This window comes from Gymnoscopelus microlampas (genome assembly GCF_963454915.1).
Source record: "Gymnoscopelus microlampas genome assembly, chromosome: 5".
NCBI classification, from domain to species: domain Eukaryota; kingdom Metazoa; phylum Chordata; class Actinopteri; order Myctophiformes; family Myctophidae; genus Gymnoscopelus; species Gymnoscopelus microlampas.
In genome coordinates, this window is record NC_139942.1 from 44831030 (window position 1) to 44850227 (window position 19198).

Here is a 19198-nt window from a genome sequence, read left to right on the forward strand (position 1 = left end):
CTAGCAGTTAATTTAATCAATTGGCCCGTGTTCGAAGGGAGGGAAGCCAGGCGGGGAGGAGGGTGATAATTGTCACTGCATGTATTCCTACGGGCTGGCGGCGGCACCTGTCAGCAGGGAGTGTCGGGCAGGAGGAGTAGAGCGAGGGCCCTATACGTCCTCCCGGTGGGGGCTCCTCACTGGGCAGGTGGATACAACAGCAGTGACAACACAGAAATGTGTGTGGGGAAGAATTAATTGGCATAATGACTAAGTTGGGCGTAAAATTAAAAATGTATAAATAAATAAAAAATAAAGCATAACCATCACCACCTAGAATAGTGTCTCCGACTCCTATTGCCTCATCAATTACGGATTGATTCAGAATTCCAAGAGACAGGGAATGATGCGCCCCAAACCGCCCGGCTATCGGGTCACTCCCAGATTTCACTTTTTTTTCGCTATAAAACATGTCTACATAAAATACCAAAACAACAGAAACAAAGAACTGTAATGGATATTAACCCATAATACCTGGAACGCATCTGTGACACGTTACGATTTCTTTGGCTATTCAAAAATAGCAGATATACAAGCTCATAGCGCGGCACCGAGTGCCGCGCTATGAACTTGTAGATCTGTTATTTTTGAAAAATCTTGAAAAATATTTTTTTTGATTTAAAAAAAAAAAAACTGTTAGGATTTTGAAAACATTTTTAAGAATCGCCACAGGTCTTAATGGGTTAAAACTGTATGACAGAAATCATTGCTTGGAGCAAAACAAGATGGCAACAAACCAAGGAGGATGTGTGAATGTCCATGAGGAGAGAGGCCGACATATAAAGGCAGAGAAACAGAGAGAAAGAGAGGGGAGAGAAACAGAGAGAAGAGAGGGGAGAGAAACAGAGAGAAGAGAGGGGAGAGAAACAGAGAGAAGAGAGGGGAGAGAAACAGAGAGAAGAGAGGGGAGAGAAACAGAGAGAAGAGAGGGGAGAGAAACAGAGAGAAGAGAGGGGAGAGAAACAGAGAGAAGAGAGTGGAGATAAACAGAGAGAAGAGAGGCAGATAGAGAGAGAGAGAGAGAGAGAGAGAGAGGGGAAGGTGTGTGTGTTGTGTGTTGCAAGCAGAATGCCCTCTGAATCAAAGCCACTTAAAGCCAGAAGGTTACGGGAGCAACTGTCTTTTCTTTTTCTTTTTTTCCACGACTCTCCTCTCTCTCTCTCTCTCTCTCCACTCTTTCTCCTATCGTTCTCTCGCTCTCTCTCCGGGGAGCTGTGGTTTCTGAAAGGTTTCTCAGTGTCCTTAATCCTTCCATCTCTTTGTGTCCAGGCAAAAAAATATATCCGCATGAAACTCAAGAGGCCAGAAAAGGGGGCCAGGTCGAGTCGTGGGAGAAAAACGCATGTGAGAGAGAGAGAGAGAGAGAGAGAGAGAGAGAGAGAGAGAGAGAGAGAGAGAGAGAGAGAGAGGGGAGCTTCTGCACCTTTTCTAGGTCAGAAGTTACAGCAGTGGTGTAAAGTAACTAAGTATACTCAAGTGCTATACTTAAGTACAATTCCCCACAGGTACGTTTTACTTTACTGGAGTATTTCCAATCTTCAGTACTTTTACTTCTACTCCACTACATCTCAGAGGCAAATATTGTACTTTTACTCCACTACAATTATTTGAAAACTTCAGCTACTAGTTACTTTGCAGATATAAATCATTACATTATAAAATGTACATTAACCACTTTAGCCTCACTCTCCTATTTTATACATACGCTATTTGAAAATAGCCGCGTTGTGAGCTTGTTGATCTGCTATTTTCAAACATTTTAGTACTTTTACTTTTGGTACTTTAAGTATATTTTCATGCCAATGCTTTTGTACTTTTAACTCAAGTAACATTTTGAACACAGGCCTTTTACTTGTAACAGAGTATTTTCATATTGTGGTGGTATTGCTACTTTTACTTAAGTAAAACATATCTGAGTACTTCTTCCACCCACTGCAGAACAGCAAGAAAAGAGAAAGGGATGAAATAAAAAGAGAGCACTAAACTATATTAAAAACATTTTAAGCTGATCAGTCGTTCCATTAGCCTGTTCATATTGATTGAGGTATATTATAGTGCAGTGCAATGGAGGAGAGGGCTTCAGCTCCTATGGGCCTAATTTAACAAAACATCAGTGACGGTTAAGTGGCCACTTGATAAAACCCAAGCAATGACAAACTTGCCCGCATAATTCCTCGTTTAAAATGTGCTTGTTCGCAATCAATAACACACTATTATCTGCAAATGGTTCATACCCTAGCCCATGGGTCTTCAACAGGGAGTCCGGGACCCCTAGGGGGTCCTCAGAGTTACTACAGGGGGGACGACAACATTTTCGTGTGATAGGAAGTACTTGGAATCCTATAGCATCCCTATAGGGGAACGTTCGCCGAAAATAACAGATCTACAAGCTCACAACGCGGCGCAGCGTGAGGCGTTGTGTGAGCTTGTAAATCGGCTATTTTCTGTATAGAGATTTGGTTCAGAGGGGGAAAAGGCAGAAGACCAAGTACAGAGCCAAAGGTCAGGTGGTTAAATGTCTGAAAATGCACAAAATACAAGATCACAACAAATTAATGGAAAAGATAATGTAAAATAAACTGAAGAAACATGAACGTACACAACGCTGATGATAGTGCTACCAAACTAGTCTGAATCTATATGAAATCTATGAAAATTATGGTATGTAATTATAACATTATATACTGCATACACATTATTGTACTATATTATATTATCATATACTATCTTACACTATTATATTTGCTGCTATTGTTATTGTTACTACTTATATCTCTTTCTGTCTCTCCTCTGTCTCTCTTCTTTCCCCCCAACACGGTCGAGGCAGAAGGCCCCCACCCTAGAGCCTAGGGTCTGCCTGACGTTTCTTCCAGTTAAGGGGGAGTTTTTCGTTGCCACTGTCGCAAAATTGCTTGCTCGGGGTGGGACTGTCGGGTCTCTTCTCTACATGTCAAGTGTCTTGAGACAACTAATCTCTCAAGAACAGATTCCGACCTGCGAAGCAGAGGTCGCTGTTTTTCATTTTCTGTGGGGTCTGGCTACGCGAGACTATGAGACAACTTGTTGTGATTTGACACTTTAATAAAATTGAATTGAAAAAAATGCAACACAATTCCATACAATATGGCCCTGCTTCATCTCTCTCTCTCAGCTAAGGGGTCCTTGACCTGAAGAAAACATTGAGGACCTCTGCCCTTAGCCTATGCTAACCCGGTCAGTCCAAAGTGCAGACAGCCAGGTCAATCTGTAAGTCTACAGGTCTTATCCATTATGCACACCAGACAAGCCCAGGCGCAGAGGTCCAGGTCGGATGTTAAGTCATCTTTACACTGTCGTTTATATTGTTATCCTATTTTAACAAGTGTTAAACCCTACTACGTATTCTGGACGTGTGCTCTACTCTTACCTGTACCTTTGTTTCATCCTTACTGTGGTGCTGCATGCTATGACAACTGAATCTCACTCAGGATCAATAAAGGTCTGTCTGTCTGTTTGTTTATCTATCTATCTATCTATCTATCGATCAATGTAGTAGTTCAACCTATAAAGTATATTGTTGCTATCTGGCAGAAACCGTGTATCTCCATATTTCATCTTTTCGTCATTTAATGCCCCTAGCACTTCGTCGTACTAGATTGTCAAGCAAAAGTAGTGCAAATAGCAGATCTGCAAGCTCACAACACGTCGTGATTTTCACTATTTCTATATAATTCTTTTGAGATTTTCTGCCTTTATTTGGATAGTGACAGGGGGAAACAAGGAGAGAGAGAGAGAGAGAGAGAGACAGACAGGGAGTGACACACAGCAAAGGTCATCAGGCTTGGGAATCGAACCTGTGACTATATCGGTCAGGCTGAATCAGAGCCTTTATGTGGTATGCGCCTTAACCACTAAGCCAGGGGTTTTCAACTGATTTTGACCCAGGGACCACCATCCTGACTAAGAGCAACCTGGGGACCACCACTATTGTGCGTGGTGGGTCCATCATAGACCCACCCCACACAATAGTGGTGGGGGGTTCATGCACCACAGGGAGCTGGAGAAAATAGCTATAATATCAATATAATATCTAATAAAATACAGTGATTTTGTTTGAATATGATGGAATATGATTAAGGATTACTGTGATTATGGTAAGCTCACATTTCATATCACACATACAATACAGCAAGAACTCCTATAAGTTATTAAACGTTAATAAATAAATACAATACATACAAAAAAATGCATGGCCAGGCATGGCCAGGGACCACCTGCAATACCACCGGTTGAAAACCCCTGCACTAAGCCATCGCCGCCCTGATTTTCACTATTTCTGAACATTTTCGTTCCATTTCCTGAAAAGTAACAGTGACGATATCAGGGCTAGATCCGACCCTATGTGTTGGTAAATGAAGAGTCTGCTTTCATACATCATCATGTCTTTATTTGTGTAAACAAACTCTGAAAGAGCATCAGCCAGGTTGTTGGTTATTGGCGCTTGTAACATAGTAACCTACATTTTGTACAGTCAGGGATAAGACCATAAGATTGTTACGCCACAAAACATATCCCACGTTCAAATTTTAAACCTTAAATCACATTTCTCTTAAAACAAAAGTGCAAAAATTGTAATTAAATTTAAAAAAATCATCTAATGGATTGAGAAAGTCTCACTTATTTCCAGTGCAGTTTCAAATAAAACATTTCCTTGAAGCTTATATGGCAATATCTTGGTGGGGGAGAAAAAGCAGAGTGCTTTTCAAAACATCAATTGAACATTCTTTGACCGATTTGCATTGAAAATAAGAGATGATTTCAAATCATTTACAACATATTTTTCACTCATCTTAAAGCTGCAAACAGTAACTTCCTTACTCTCAGGATTTGAACCCGGGCCCTGCTGTGCCGAGGGCCAAAATCTCTACAGTTTGGACTATTAAAAAGGGAGAGGCCTTCATTTGACCTTCATGTAATACCACTTGTCAACCAGTAGTGGTCCTACTGAGAACCACTGATCTACCATACAGATGGGTCAAAAATAAATGGTTTTATTCACTAAAACGTTATGGATTGCGGCTTTTAAAACAATGCTGAAATGACTGCTGAGGATGGGACATGTTTTGAGGCATACATACAGAACAGATAACATGGTATATACTTCCAAAAGAACCACCTCCTTCATCTGCTACCTCAGTTCAGTTCAAGCTGGGTAAACTCATTCCCGTTAGCTAGTGTGTGTGTGTGTGTGTGTGTGTGTGTGTGTGTGTGTGTGTGTGTGTGTGTGTGTGTGTGTGTGTGTGTGTGTGTGTGTGTGTGTGTGTGTGTGTGTGTGTGTGTGTGTGTGTGTGTGTGTGTGTGTGTGTGTGTGTACTACTGTATGTCTCGCTGTAAGGTGCCTCTGTATGTGTGGGGAATGTGGTTCATGGTCATTATGAGGAGTGTGAATGTACATAAATATCTGTGTGTGTGTGTGTGTGTGTGTGTGTGTGTGTGTGTGTGTGTGTGTGTGTGTGTGTGTGTGTGTGTGTGTGTGTTGTAGTCAGATGTGGTTCTGGACCCACGTGGTTTATTAGGTTAGTCGTCGATCGCGAAATCATTAAATATGTAACAAGTGGAAGGGATGTAAAAAAAAAAATAACCCCTCTTTAACGAAAAACAAACAAAAACAAAATCACGTAGTGTTAAAAAGCAACATAATTCATTTAGTCATTTTCATTTACATCAACAAATATATTTACAAATCAAACAAAATATATATACCTGTAACAAAGGAGCCGTTACCACGTTTAGGACCACAGACATAGTGTAGTGTATGTATATTCATTTAGACATTATTCTACCTTTGGGAGATGAAGTGTGCTTGATATTGACCTAAAAGAGCTATAGCAAAGGGGTGGGTGGTGCTCCCTTCCCTTCCATGACAAGTATTCCACAAGCCAAGTGGGGAAAAGCTCCACCCGTCTATCAGGCAACTACAGTAAAAACATAAAACAAGAACAAGCATAAACCACTTATATGTGCACAGCCAGCCTCCATCTTTGTGAAGGCCATACCAGCCTTTTTTTGACATGTGGGTCCCTTTGTCACTCTTGGTTTGATAAGATTGTATTCCATAACATATTAAGACCTGAGGCGATTCTTTAAAAAAAATCTAAATCCTAACAGTTTTTGGAAAAAATAAAAAAAAACATTTTTTCAAGATTTTTTAAAAATAGCAGATCTACAAGCTCATAGCGCGGCACTCGGTGCCGCGCTATGAGCTTGTATATCTGCTATTTTTGAATAGCCAATTAAATCTAAAGTGACACTAGATGCGTTCCAGGTCTTAATGTGTTAAAACCTTTAACATTTAGACCAAACCATGTCCAAACGTTTTACTTTTCAGTATTCAAATTAAAATTATGTGTGACACTGTAGTGTAATGTAAGTAAGTAGGACATTAATTTACCCTAAATACACAAACATTTAAAATATATGGAGATAAGAGGTTTCTGCCTGACAGCAACGATATAATGTATATCTTTCTGTTTCTGGGATATATTGGCCTATTCGTGACTGTTATTGAAGTCTGACGCCTTTCCAAACATCAGATTAAAACATTAGATTCTCATTAGATTTAGCAATCTAGGGTTAAGTAAGTCTCATATGCATGTACTGTATATGCATGCATGCTAGGGGGGAGGATAAGCCTATGGCACAATGGACCTAAATGATGTAATCTGATTGAGAACACCAACATCTGACTGGCATTCTGCTGAGAAGTGTGTTAAGTTCTGTGTCATTTCCAGGTGTCAGACTTCAATAGCAATCGTGTGAATAGTGGAAAAACTCGATGACAAGAAGCAAAGAAAAAAAAATATTTAGAAGAATGAAATCCTATCAAATTAAGATTGACAAAGGACCTACAGTGTATGTCAAAGAGCTCAAATAATCTGTCAGTCCAAAAGTGGCTTGATGGATAGCAATGATGCAGAGCAACATCGACATGTTCAAGATTCTATCAGCGGGCGGTCAAAAAGCCTGGCAGTGTTGTAAACCACTTAAACCCTCTAAGTTTTAATAGAACTGGACTGGAGGTACAACTTTGACCGCTTTGTTCCCGCCTATACCAAATCTCGTTGCCAAAAAACAGCAGATCTACAAGCTCACAACGTTGTGAGCTTGTAGATTTGGCGAATGTTTGCCCCCCCCCCCCAGAACGGACATGCTAGCTGGGGGTGGTTCCAGTGGTTAATAATGCAAAGCTCCACCCGTTGAGCCAGTACCATTGCATGCACAACACTGAACATGTTCTGTGTATTTCACTTGTTGTCATGAAGTGAATCCACAAGGACAGCAAAGATGTACACAGTCCTTATGTTCAGAGGAGATTAGGAGGCGGGGGTGGGGGGGTTGGCTGGCGGTTCTTCTGACAAACTAATGCTCAAGCCTTCACAACTCCAAATAACAATGCTCCGTGTTGTGTGTGTGTGTGTGTGTGTGTGTGTGTGTGTGTGTGTGTGTGTGTGTGTGTGTGTGTGTGTGTGTGTGTGTGTGTGTGTGTGTGTGTGTGTGTGTGTGTGTGTGTGTGTGTGGTCGTGCGTGTGCATGTGTAAATGAGGCTGTTGAATCCTTTCTCTCACAACTTTGTTTTTTTCTCATATTTCTTTTAAGGCTTCCAAGCTGCTTTGGATCAAAGTCAGTCCCAGGGGCACAATTCCACATAATAAACAGTGCGTTTTTAAAACAAGAAGTTTAGCTCCAGAAATGGCTGGCTTCATATTGCAGACAGCCACTCAAGCTAGTACTTGATCTCTGCTCAGAAAGAGGGGGGGAGGGCGAGGGGGGGGGCTAGCATAACGGCAATGATCAATTACCATCGTCTGACTTCATTACTGTAATTTACCGCCATTAAACCGCCTTCATCTCCACCGATTAAATCGATAACGTTTATGAATGCCCAAGATGCTAAATCTAAATGACAAAATTAGAGAGGATAAAAACAGAGGCGCGGCGGCTATTCCCGTCAGACAAGGGATTCGGGGGGGAAAGCGTCACAGACACACAACTCAGCCCTTGTCTTCAAGAAGTGGCTTTGGTGCAATGGATCATGTGCCACGGACTAAAGTGACCATTTAAAAACAGTGTAGGTACATGGGACGGGGAGGGGGGAGAGGGGAGGATAAAGAAGTTGAGACGCGTTAAATTAAATGTTAAAATGAAAACCCACACTGGCCACATCATTAGAATATATAGATATACACATTGGCTATACGCATCGTCATCGTCATCATCACAATCATTGATAGATATGGAGCAGTAGCAGGACCACGCCTTCTTTTGGTAGCCGTCCAGTTTTCAAGAATCACATTTAGAACATTGACTAAAATGTAAAAGGTAGAACAAGGAAAAGGGGGGGAGAACCAGTGGTGGAAAGTAACTAAAGTACATTTACTTAAGTAATGTACTCAAGTAAAATTTTGAGGTGTTTGTACTTTACTTGAGTATTTCCAATTTCCAATACTTTTACTTCTACTCCACTACATATCAGAGGCAAATATTGTACTTTTACTCCACTACAATTATTTGAAAACTTTAGTTACTGGTTACTTTTCAGATATAAATGATTATATTACACAATACATTAACCACTTCAGCCCTATTTTATACCTAGGCTATTTGAAAAAAATAGCCGATCTACAAGCTCACAACGCGTCGCATCGCAACGCGTTGTGAGCTTGTAGATCTGCTATTTTCAAATATTTTTGTACTTTTACTTTTAGTACTTTAGTATATTTTGATGCCAATAATTTTGTACTTTTACGCAAGTACATTTTGAATTCTGGACTTTTACTTGTAACAGAGGATTTCTATATAGCAGTATTGATACTTTTACTTAAGTAAAGAATTTGAGTACTTTTTCCACCACTGGGGAGAACCTATTTTTTTTTTTCTTTTCTTTTTTACTTCTCTCTGAGATTTAAATAAATATTCTTTTTTTTTTATCTTCTTATTTTAAAGCCCTCACTCCTCCTAGCTGTGGGTGGGGCTCGGGTCGGGGGGGGGGGGGGGCAGGCGATGCGGGTTCGGGTGAGGTTTTTTTTTTGGGGGGGGGGGAGAGGGGGGTTTATGTGAAGCTCTGCAGGGGCTGACTGACTCTCATGCAGGCCCAGTAGAAGGCCCGGCCCAGCGTGAGGAGAACCAGGAGGAGCAGTGCTGCCCAGGCTGCGTAGATGCCCGGGTAGGTCTGGGCCGTCAGCCACGTCCCGGCCTGCAGGAGACACACACACAGAGAAATGGGAGGTCAGAACATGGAGAGGTAAAAGGTGGAGGGGGGGGCTGAGTTAGTTTTTCTGTAGGCTGCACTAGCCTTCCTGCTTTCGTGTATAGAGGGGCGGGTTTAAAATCAGCGCGGAGAGAATGCGCCTGATCCCATTGGTTCACCGATCTGTCCGTCAGCCCCCGCCCTGTCAACACAACATTACGAGCGACGCCCACTGCACTCTGATTGGTTGGGGAAATGAAACACTTCCTATACCGGGTACACCGACACGCTGGTCCAGGCTTTTATTTTTTAGCAAAACTAAACAATAAAAGCCTTGAGATCGAGGCTAGTTTTTCTGCTTTCGGACAGCAGACAGCTTGCTCAGATGGCTTTTTGTCAAGCTTTTAGGAGAGTCTTGCTCGAGGGCAATTCCGACACACAAAACTGGTGACCTTGTGATTACCAGACTGCCAACACAGCTACCCTCTACGGCCGCCGACCTGAATACGTGGTTCACTTGCTCAAAAAGACTTCACTGAAGAATCCAGGATTTTCACAAGGGTTAAGGTCATTACACACCGGCGAATATACGCAAAATTCGGACTCGGCCCGAACAAATAGAATCCTTTTTTTTTTTCGCTCCGCGAAACTGATGTGGAAGCTTGCACTGACTTTATAAGGTTTTTTAAAAAAAAACGTAACATTCGCATGGAAGAACCGCCCCGATGTGTAAGGACCTTAAGGGTCTAAGACAGGGGTTCCCAAAGTAGGGGTCGCGACCCCACTTGGGGTCGCGGGAGACTGACGTGGGGTCGCGAAATTATTTTGAGTCATAAAAAAATAAATAAATAAAAAAGTATTTTTTTTTTTTTTTTTTTTTAACTTTAAATTCAACAGAATGGATGAAATACCATCTAAAATGATCACAAATGGTATATTTTACCATTTTAACACATTACAAATGCACACCGAACGTGCAAGTTTATGTGCATAAATGACCTCCAGGTTTAGGTGGGGTCGCGAGTCAATTTCTGCCTTATTTTGGGGTCGCGGGCTGAAAAGTTTGGGAACCCATGGTCTAAGAAAGCTGTCTGCGGTCCTATTAGTGAACCGTTAAACTACTCAACTGTTGCTCAGACTGAGAGAGATACGTGCTCTCTCTCTCTCCGTGATATCTGCGAGAAGTATAACGCGCCGGGGCCACGGTAAGTCCCTTATGTACGGCACATGGCCTGGTGCGATCTTGATCAGGCCAATGAATTGTCTGGAAGTGTATAATAAATGCTTCTGTGATCACGCCCGGGGGCCCTCTCCCATACGCGAGACATATCGCTCGTAATACTCAAATAACCAGGGTTACGTTTGTAACCTATAGTTCACCGACGTGATTTCTGTTGATCAAATTGACCTCGGAGAGTATATAAATGTAACCAAATGGATCCGTAAGGGTCCATTTGGTTACATTTATATACTCTCTGAGCAGGGCCGGATTTATAGGAGTTGAGGCCCGTGGGCTAGAGTAATTTTTTATCTCGATTTTTTTCTTCTTTTTTTTTTGAGGCCCCCCTCAGTTGGGGGCCCCTGGGCTGCAGCCCACCCTAGCCCAACGGTAAGTCCGGCCCTGTCTCTGAGATACAAATGGATAATTTTATAAGGATTTTACTGTGTGCAAGGGTGATATGAATATGGTACATACAGTATACAGTAATATGTTGATATGGGCCTTGCATTTTCTTGATGTTCCATTACGGCCACAATGTGCTCATTACAACGCACTCAAAACCAGAGTGTGATGGACCACACTATAAAGCATCAATTATGCAAACAGTCAAGGGGGCTAATTGTCTTCTGAAGTGACTGTATGGCTAGTAATAATGGCTAATGAAGCCATAACACAGTCATACCAGATTAATTAACATTTCATAATAAAAATGTCATGTACTGTATTCCAGTGCAAGTCATTTTCTGACGTCGCCGCGTTACAAAGATAGTGCCACTACACGCACGCGCACACACACACACACACACACACACACACACACACACACACACACACACACACACACACACACACACACACACACACACACACACACACACACACACACACACACACACACACACACACACACACACACACACACACACACACACACACACACACAATGTATAGAATGCTTAACCCATTAAAACCGGGAACGCATCTGTGTCATTTTTTGATTTCTTTGACTATTCAAAAATAGCAGATATACAAGCTCATAGCTCATGAGCTTGTAGATCTACAGATCTACAAGCTTGTATATCTGTATGAGCTTGTATATCTACTATTAACACATTCCATGCCAGAGGTTAATCTCATAATGTACTCACCAGTGCCAACGTTTTATTGTTGTTTTTTTGTTTTTTTTCACGTCGCCATAGACCTCGTTAAAATCCTTAAGATTGAGCTCTAAACTGTTTGTAAACTAAGCGGAGATCCTTCTCCGTCGCCCAGTGAAAATCCCATGCAAAACGGAGACCGCCATTTGTAGTTACAACGGTTTATGTTAAACAGTGATCAGCGAGGAGAAAAACTACAAACGAGAAAATGGCGTTTTAGTGTGCGCTTTAGAATGGAGGCCAACGGGATCGGCAAAACCGGATCCCGGATAATTCCGTTTCCGGTGGTGCTACAATGAAATGTGCCGTATTGAAAATTGAAAAAAGTGCAATGTGAACTTTTTTTCGAAAAAAATAAAAAAACACCACTTCGCGTAGGTCTACGCGATTGGCACGTGGCGGCTTTAAATAGGTTCGCGTAGGTCTACGCGATTGGCAGTCAATGTGTTAAACAGCGCTTACGATGCCTCAAATAAAATGTTAGCTTTAATGACGTTTAAAGCGTCTTTTTAGCAAAGAAAATAGTGTCCTTCCTTTTTTCACATAACTTTTGAAGCGAATATACATTCGGGGAGGAAATCTGAGTGTTCCGATATTGTCTCAAAGGAGCATCAGTCAGATGGTTATTGGCGGTTGTAACATGAGCCACATTTTGTACAGTCAGGGATAAGACCATAAAAGATCCTTCCACCACAAGATGGGATATGTTCCATCTTCAGATTCAGGGAGGCGACTCTGAGCTCAAACACAATTCTCTCTCAGTATTTGTGACTCTTGTTCGATATATGGGGGTGGCAGTGGGTGAGTGGATAGAGAGTCCATCTCGGAAAAAAGGTACAGTTATACAATAATGCTAAAAGGATAACACAAAAAGCCCTGGGGAATTGATTCCACTGTGGTCCTGTGTATTTTATTCATCAAGACGTATAAAGATTTACAATACTACAAGAGATCATCAATACTAGGAGCAGTAAACGTATATTTAAAGAAAAACAGTTTGCAAGCTAGAAGACTTGTCTAGGTCCAGTTGCAAATTGCAGACAGGTGCTCTTTTATGGTGGTTTTGATGGCTGGTGGTAGGGCATTCCACATTTTGGTGGCATAATAGTGACCATTTGTTGCCATTTTTTCACTGGAAATACTGTTCTCTAAAACACAACCCAGGTACTGTAGGTACGTTCTTCTTTCATAGTGATAACATTGTCACCCACTAAAGTCTGTGGCCTTGCCGAGTTTAATTCTGGACCCAAAAAGAAGGGATTCAGTTTTACCCAGGTGTAATGATAGTTTGTTATCAGTGAGCCGTGTGCAGATTCTACTGAGCTCAGAGCAAAGGGCTTTTTCAACCTGCAATTTGTCCTTGTCCGACACCGGGAAAGCAAAGTAATCCGCAAACAAGAACAAATTGCTCGTCTCTGAGAAACGTGGACTATAATTGTCGTGGCCGGTGGCCTTGTTAGGTTGTAGAGCACTCAGTTTTTTAAAAACACATCATCAGTTGTGCACCAAGTGCCCCTGAGCAAAACACTTAACCCTTAACAGCTCCACCCAGGGGCACTCAACGTGACCATCTGAGCAGCCGTGAGCTGGGTGAAGCTGAAATCTCTCCGCAGGATCAATAAAGGTCTATGTCAGGGGTCTTTGAACGTTTTTCAGGCCAAGGACCCCCTAGCTGAGAGAGAAATGAAGCAGGGACCACCTCTATATTGTATAAAATTGTGTTTCAGATTCAAAACATTTTTTTACTTGGCCTGCTCTTTTTCCCCCTCTGCACCTAAAATCTCTTTGGCAAAAATAGCCGATCTACAAGCTCACAAAGCCTCGCGCTGCGAGGCGTTGTGAGCTTGTAGATCTGCGATTTTTGGCTAAAGTTCTCCTCAGAAAAGGGAAGTTAGGGTTCAAGTGGTTAATGTAAAAAAAAAAAAAATCATATCTCACAAAGATTTGGCGGCCCCCCCTGTAGTAACTCTAGGACCCCCTAGGGGTCCCGGACCCGCTGTTTAAGACCCCTGGTCTGTTATTCGCGATCGTGTCCTAATCTCCTGTTGTGAAAAATGCACACTTGGTGGATATGGTTAAAGTTTCTGCGCCATATAAATGCACCATTTAATGTCGTTTAAGCCCTATTTTATCACCTACAACCTCACAACACATAAATGGCACGACGCATTGTGAGCATGGAGATCATCAATTTAAAAAATAAAATAATAGTTAAACATGTTCATATTTAATATCTACAGACGACATTTTACCCAGCGTTTAACTTTCCCAGCGATTAATAAATCACACAGATCACACAGAGTGCAATAAAACACAAACGAAAAAAACCCTGTATAATAAAGTTGTGTGTTTTAGAGGTCGGGCGGCGTCTGTCCTCATCGCTCGCCATACACGTCATTCCACTTCATCTGAACAGCGTGTCACCGCCAAGAGAACAGAGCTGGCAGATGCTGTTTATCGTGGAGGAACTGAAGGGGGTGGGGGCGGACAGCAACACTTGTACCTAGCCATCAGCTAATGCAAACACATTGATATTGGCCTTGAAATATTCATAAACAAATATGCTTGTGGAAATGTTGTGCTCAAAACGCCCCAGACAGGCTTCTTTTTTTTTTTTCTTCCGTCTTGTTCCAACCTTCCAGTAAATGCACTGTGAAGTTTTCATGAGTCACTCAGGGGCATTAGTCAACAGTCTGATTTATATTTTGTCGTACGACCAGATTGTCTCGCGTCGAAAGTAGCCAGTCGACAAGCTCCCAACGCGTTAGTGGTGTGACGCAAGCTTGTCCAAGCTTGTAGATCTGCTACTTTTGGCTAATGACAGCGTAAGACTTTAACCCTTTCAGACCGGGAGAGAATTTGTGTAATTTTTTAGGTTTCTTTTGGCTATTCAAAAATAGCAGATCTACAATACTCATAGCGCGGCACCGAGTGCCGCGCTATGAGCTTGTAGATCTGCTATATTTGAAAAATCGTGAAAATTTGTGCAAATCTTTTGAATATATATTATTTTTAAAGTAACATTTTTTAACTCAAATCTTTGCTTATGGGAATGTTACAAATGTCTTCTAAATACATTTTTTTTGGAAAAAAACGAATGACAAAAAAACGACCAAAAAATGACAATCAAAAATGACTAAAACAATTACTTTAAAAAATGACAAAAAAATGACAAAGACATCTAAACAGATGCGTTCCCGGTCTAAATGGGTTAATTGGCATCTTGCTGTGCAGACCACGGAGACGGGGAGACGTGACACTCAAAAGAAGTGAAGTCAAGGTTCCGGTGCAATGAAATCGCTCATTTTTTTTGTAATAAACTTAATAAATGAAATCACTGCTTCTTAATTTTTTTAGTGCCCGTCTCCTATAAAAGCTTGCCAGCAGTGAGCACTGAGTGTCTTATTGGCTGGATGCCTGGGCCAAGTTTCCAAAGCTATGTGCACGCCTCCACACTTCTGTCAAAAAAAACTGTTGCTCATATTTCTTTTTAATATAAAAAAACTTCTCTTTTTATATATAAAACTTTTTTTGCGGTTCAAAAGCATCACAATGATTTATGGCAGCACTCAATCTAGGAGAACTGGCAGGTGTGATGTTAAGACATTGTAGAGGTTTCCCTGCTAGCAGTAATTCTTTGTGCCAGGTTGCTTGTGATGTTAAGGGGCGTGTGGGAATTCAAGTTTACTGTTGCACTTAATGCCACGTCATTCCGGATAACCGGCACGCGCCGAGTGCCTGGAAAGTAATGCATTGTTAACCCATTCAATCCAGGAACACATACCGAGTCATTTGAGATGTTTTAGCTATAACCATTACGTTATGCTTTGGGCTATTCAAAAATAGCAGATCTACAAGCTCGTAGTGCGGCACCGAGTGCCGCACTACGAGCTTGTAGATCTGCTATTTATTTATTTTTATCGTGAAACTTTGTGCAAATCTTTGCTTCTGGGGGATTCTAAATCCTAACAGTTTAAAAAATATATATATTATATTACTATAATATCAGTGGTTCTCAAAGTTTTTTTCATGTCAAGGACCCCCAAAATGATACGAATTTGTCCGCGTTATTTTGTTCCAGGGACCACCACCAGAAGCAAAGATTCGAGTTAAAAATGTATATATATACTCAAAGATTTTCACGGTTTCTTTTCTCCAAAAATAGCAGATCTACAAGCTCATAGTGTGGCACTAATGAGCTTGTACATCTTTAAAATAGCCAAAGAAATCTTAAATATGACACAGATTTGTTCCCGAATTGAATGGGTTAAACTACAGTATAGCTTTGTTTTTTTTTATTTTATTTATTATTCCTAGCAGACACACAGAGAGGACTGGGTTAAAGAGGAAACAAGGCAAACACAGAGCGTAACACCCCGGGGAGATGTCTGTTCCACCAGGTATAGAAACCACCAGAGCAGCCTCAAAGCTGTTGGCAGGTTGTGTTTATATATCACTCCCCCTTGGGGACTTTTTTGATATCTTACCTGTACAGATTTGCTTTCTATTTTTTTTTGGTTTAAGATTGAATGCCACAGGCCTATAATACCCTACTAAATAATTATCATTGGGTATTATCGTTATACATCGTCTCTGTCAGGGTAGAAACCTCATATATCCAAAACTTTTCGGGATTCAAAAACATCAAAAGTAGATCTACAAGCTCAAAACGCGTCGCTTCGTGCCGATTCGTACTGATGTCTTCTAAATCCTAACAGTTTTATGAAAAACGTATGTTTCTATATCAGTGGTTCTCAAACTTTTTCATGTCAAGGACCCCCAAAATGATATGTATTTGGCCGCCGACCCCCATCTCAAAATATGTTGTTCCAGGGACCCCCAGAAGCAAAGATTAGAGTTAATGTTCGCTTTAAAAGAATATAAATATATTAATTTGCACACATTTTCACGATTTAAAAAGAATAGCAGATCTACAAGCTCATAGCGCGGCACTCGGTGCCGCGCTACGAGCTTGTATATCTGCTATTTTTGAATAGCCAAAGTGTAAAATAATGTTTTTTAGCTCAAATCAAAAAGTGACAGAGATGCGTTCCAGGTCTTAATGGGTTAAGATTTATTTTTGGGCTTTTTATGCCTTTATTATATAGATAGGTCAGTAGGCTGACAGGAAATGAGGGGAGAGAGAGAGATGGGGAGGGACACGCAGCAAAGGCCGTCGGGATCGGGACTCATACCCGCGACACGCTGTCAGGCTATACATTGAGCCTATAGGTGCCTGGACCGCTATACGCCAGCGGTCCAGGCCCGCAACTGCTACTTTTGATGCTTTTGTGTGAGGCTGTAGAAGGGCGTTCATTTACAAAAAAACACGTTTAGAATGTGGAGATGGGAGACAGCGACATTATCCTGTTTAGTTTTTATTCTCTTTTTAAAAGATTGAATGTCAACGGCATATACCCTACTAAATAATTATCATTGGGATAATATCGTTATTATTATCGTCTGACTCCTCCCACCTTTCCCACCATCTCTTTGAACTCCTGCCATCTGGTAGGCGGTTCAAGAGCTTAGGGGGAAGCACCAGCAGGTCATCCAACAGCTTCTTCCCCCAAACCATCAGAACCCTGAACGCTCGCCACATATTGCCCCCAAAACTAACATCTTGAGGGATGAATAGCACTTTATCTATATTGCACTTTGAATGCATCAGTACTTATTGTTTTACCAATGTTGTCTGCGCTCTCTACTTTTTAATGTGTCTATTGTTTTTAAATGTGAAGCACCATGAGTTATGGAGAATGGTATGTTGCTCCTCTGTATGCCTAGTGTGTATTGTGGAAGTGACAATAAAACTGATTTCTGATATATCCCTGTTGTGTTTTTCAGTTTTGTTTTCCAAAAAGCTGTATTTCTGTGGTCACATCCAACAACTCTTCAAACATTCTGGCTTTGACTTTGTCCCGCCTGCCCACTATCCCTGTTCTCACCAAAGCCTTCTCTCCCAATCCGTCTGTCTCATTTGGCAAATGGAAAAGGCATCTTTTTAAAACACAACTCCTATTAATTAAAAAAAACTGCTACACTACAACAATACTGATATAACTAAGACAAATAGCTGAAAAATGACATTAGATTATCAAGAAGTTCCACTATACATCAGTGGTTCTCAAACCTTTTCATGTCAAGGTCCCCCAAATTGATATGTTTTTGGCCACGGACACCCACCTTAAAAAAGGTTTTGTGCCAGGGGACCCCCAGTAGAATATTTTTCAAATATCTTCAAAAATAGCAGCTCGCAGCGTGGCACAAAGTGAGCTTGTACATCTGCTATTGTTTTGAGAACCACTGCTCTAAACCACTGTTCTAAATCCTTCAGAGATTTCTGAAAAACCTACATTGCTGTACAGTATAGATACAATCTAAAACGACAGATGCTTTTAATGGGTTAATAAAAAACTGCTACACTAGGACACTAAGACATTAGCTGCTAAATTACATAGATTATCAACCATCTCCACGTTCTCTTCACTATAAATGTTCTGGTTGTTGAGGTGTATTCACACAATGGCCGCGAGTCGTGCGACACTATAATCATTTTTGATACGATGGGAGGTAATAATAATTTAATAATAATAATTTGGTCCCCACTCCTTGGGGTGCATTTACCCATCCACATAACTACTAGGAGCAGCCACTCTACGGCGCCTGGGTAGCATCTAGGGCAGGGGTCTTCAACAGGGGGCCCGGGACCCCTAGGGGGTCCTCAGAGTTACTACAGGGGGTCCGCCAAATCTTTGTGATATGATTCTTTTATTTTTTTACATTAACCACTTGAATCCTAGCATCCATTTTCTGAGGAGAACTTTAGCCAAAAATAGCAGATCTACAAGCTTGTAGATCTACGAGCTTGTAGATCGGCTATTTTTAGTTATAGGTGTAGAGGGAAAAAAAGAGCGCAAACGTTTATCTGAAACACAATTTTATACAATATAGTGGGGGGTCCCTGCTTCATCTCTCTCTCAGCTAGGGGGTCCTTGGCCTGAAAACGTTGAAGACCCCTGATCTAGGGGTTAATCCATTAAGACCGGGAAACTACCTGTGTCATTTTTAGATTTGTTTGGGCTATCAAAACATTTTGTTTATGGCCGTCGACCCTTATCAAAATATTTTGTTCCAGGGACCCCCCAGGAGCAAAGATTTGAGTTAAAAATGTTGTTCAAAAAATATATGTATTCAAAGATTTGCACAATCTTTTTTTTTTTTTTTGCAGATCTACAAGCTGGGTGCCGCACTATGAGCTGGTATATCTGCTATTTTTGAATAGCCAAAGTATAAAATAATGGTTATCTAAAATGCTAAAATCTAAAATGACACAGATGCGTTCCCGGATTGACTGGGTTAAGAGTCTAGCTGGCCTGGACTCTTAACCCATTGCTGGCCTGGCCTGGAATCGAACCTGGGCCTCTATAGCTTCCAAGGCGCACTCACTCAACGACTCAGCTATAGTACATTATGATACATCAGGACTCCAGTCTGTTTTGCCACGTTTGCCAGAGAAGCTTGCAGCTTTACTATGAGAAACTGAAAATACAC

At 41.3% G+C, this 19198-nt stretch overlaps 1 protein-coding gene across 1 annotated transcript in view; it reads right to left on the reverse strand.

The window, feature by feature from the left end:
- Positions 1 to 8848: 8848 nt before the first annotated feature.
- The window catches only part of pip4p1a (phosphatidylinositol-4,5-bisphosphate 4-phosphatase 1a), a 30527-nt gene continuing 20177 nt past the window's right edge, over positions 8849 to 19198 (reverse strand). Inside the window, exon 7 of the mRNA XM_084057125.1 lies at positions 8849 to 9271. Coding sequence (XP_083913251.1) covers positions 9128 to 9271 — 144 coding nt within the window. The 3' untranslated portion in view covers positions 8849 to 9127. The remainder of the gene's footprint in view (positions 9272 to 19198) is intronic.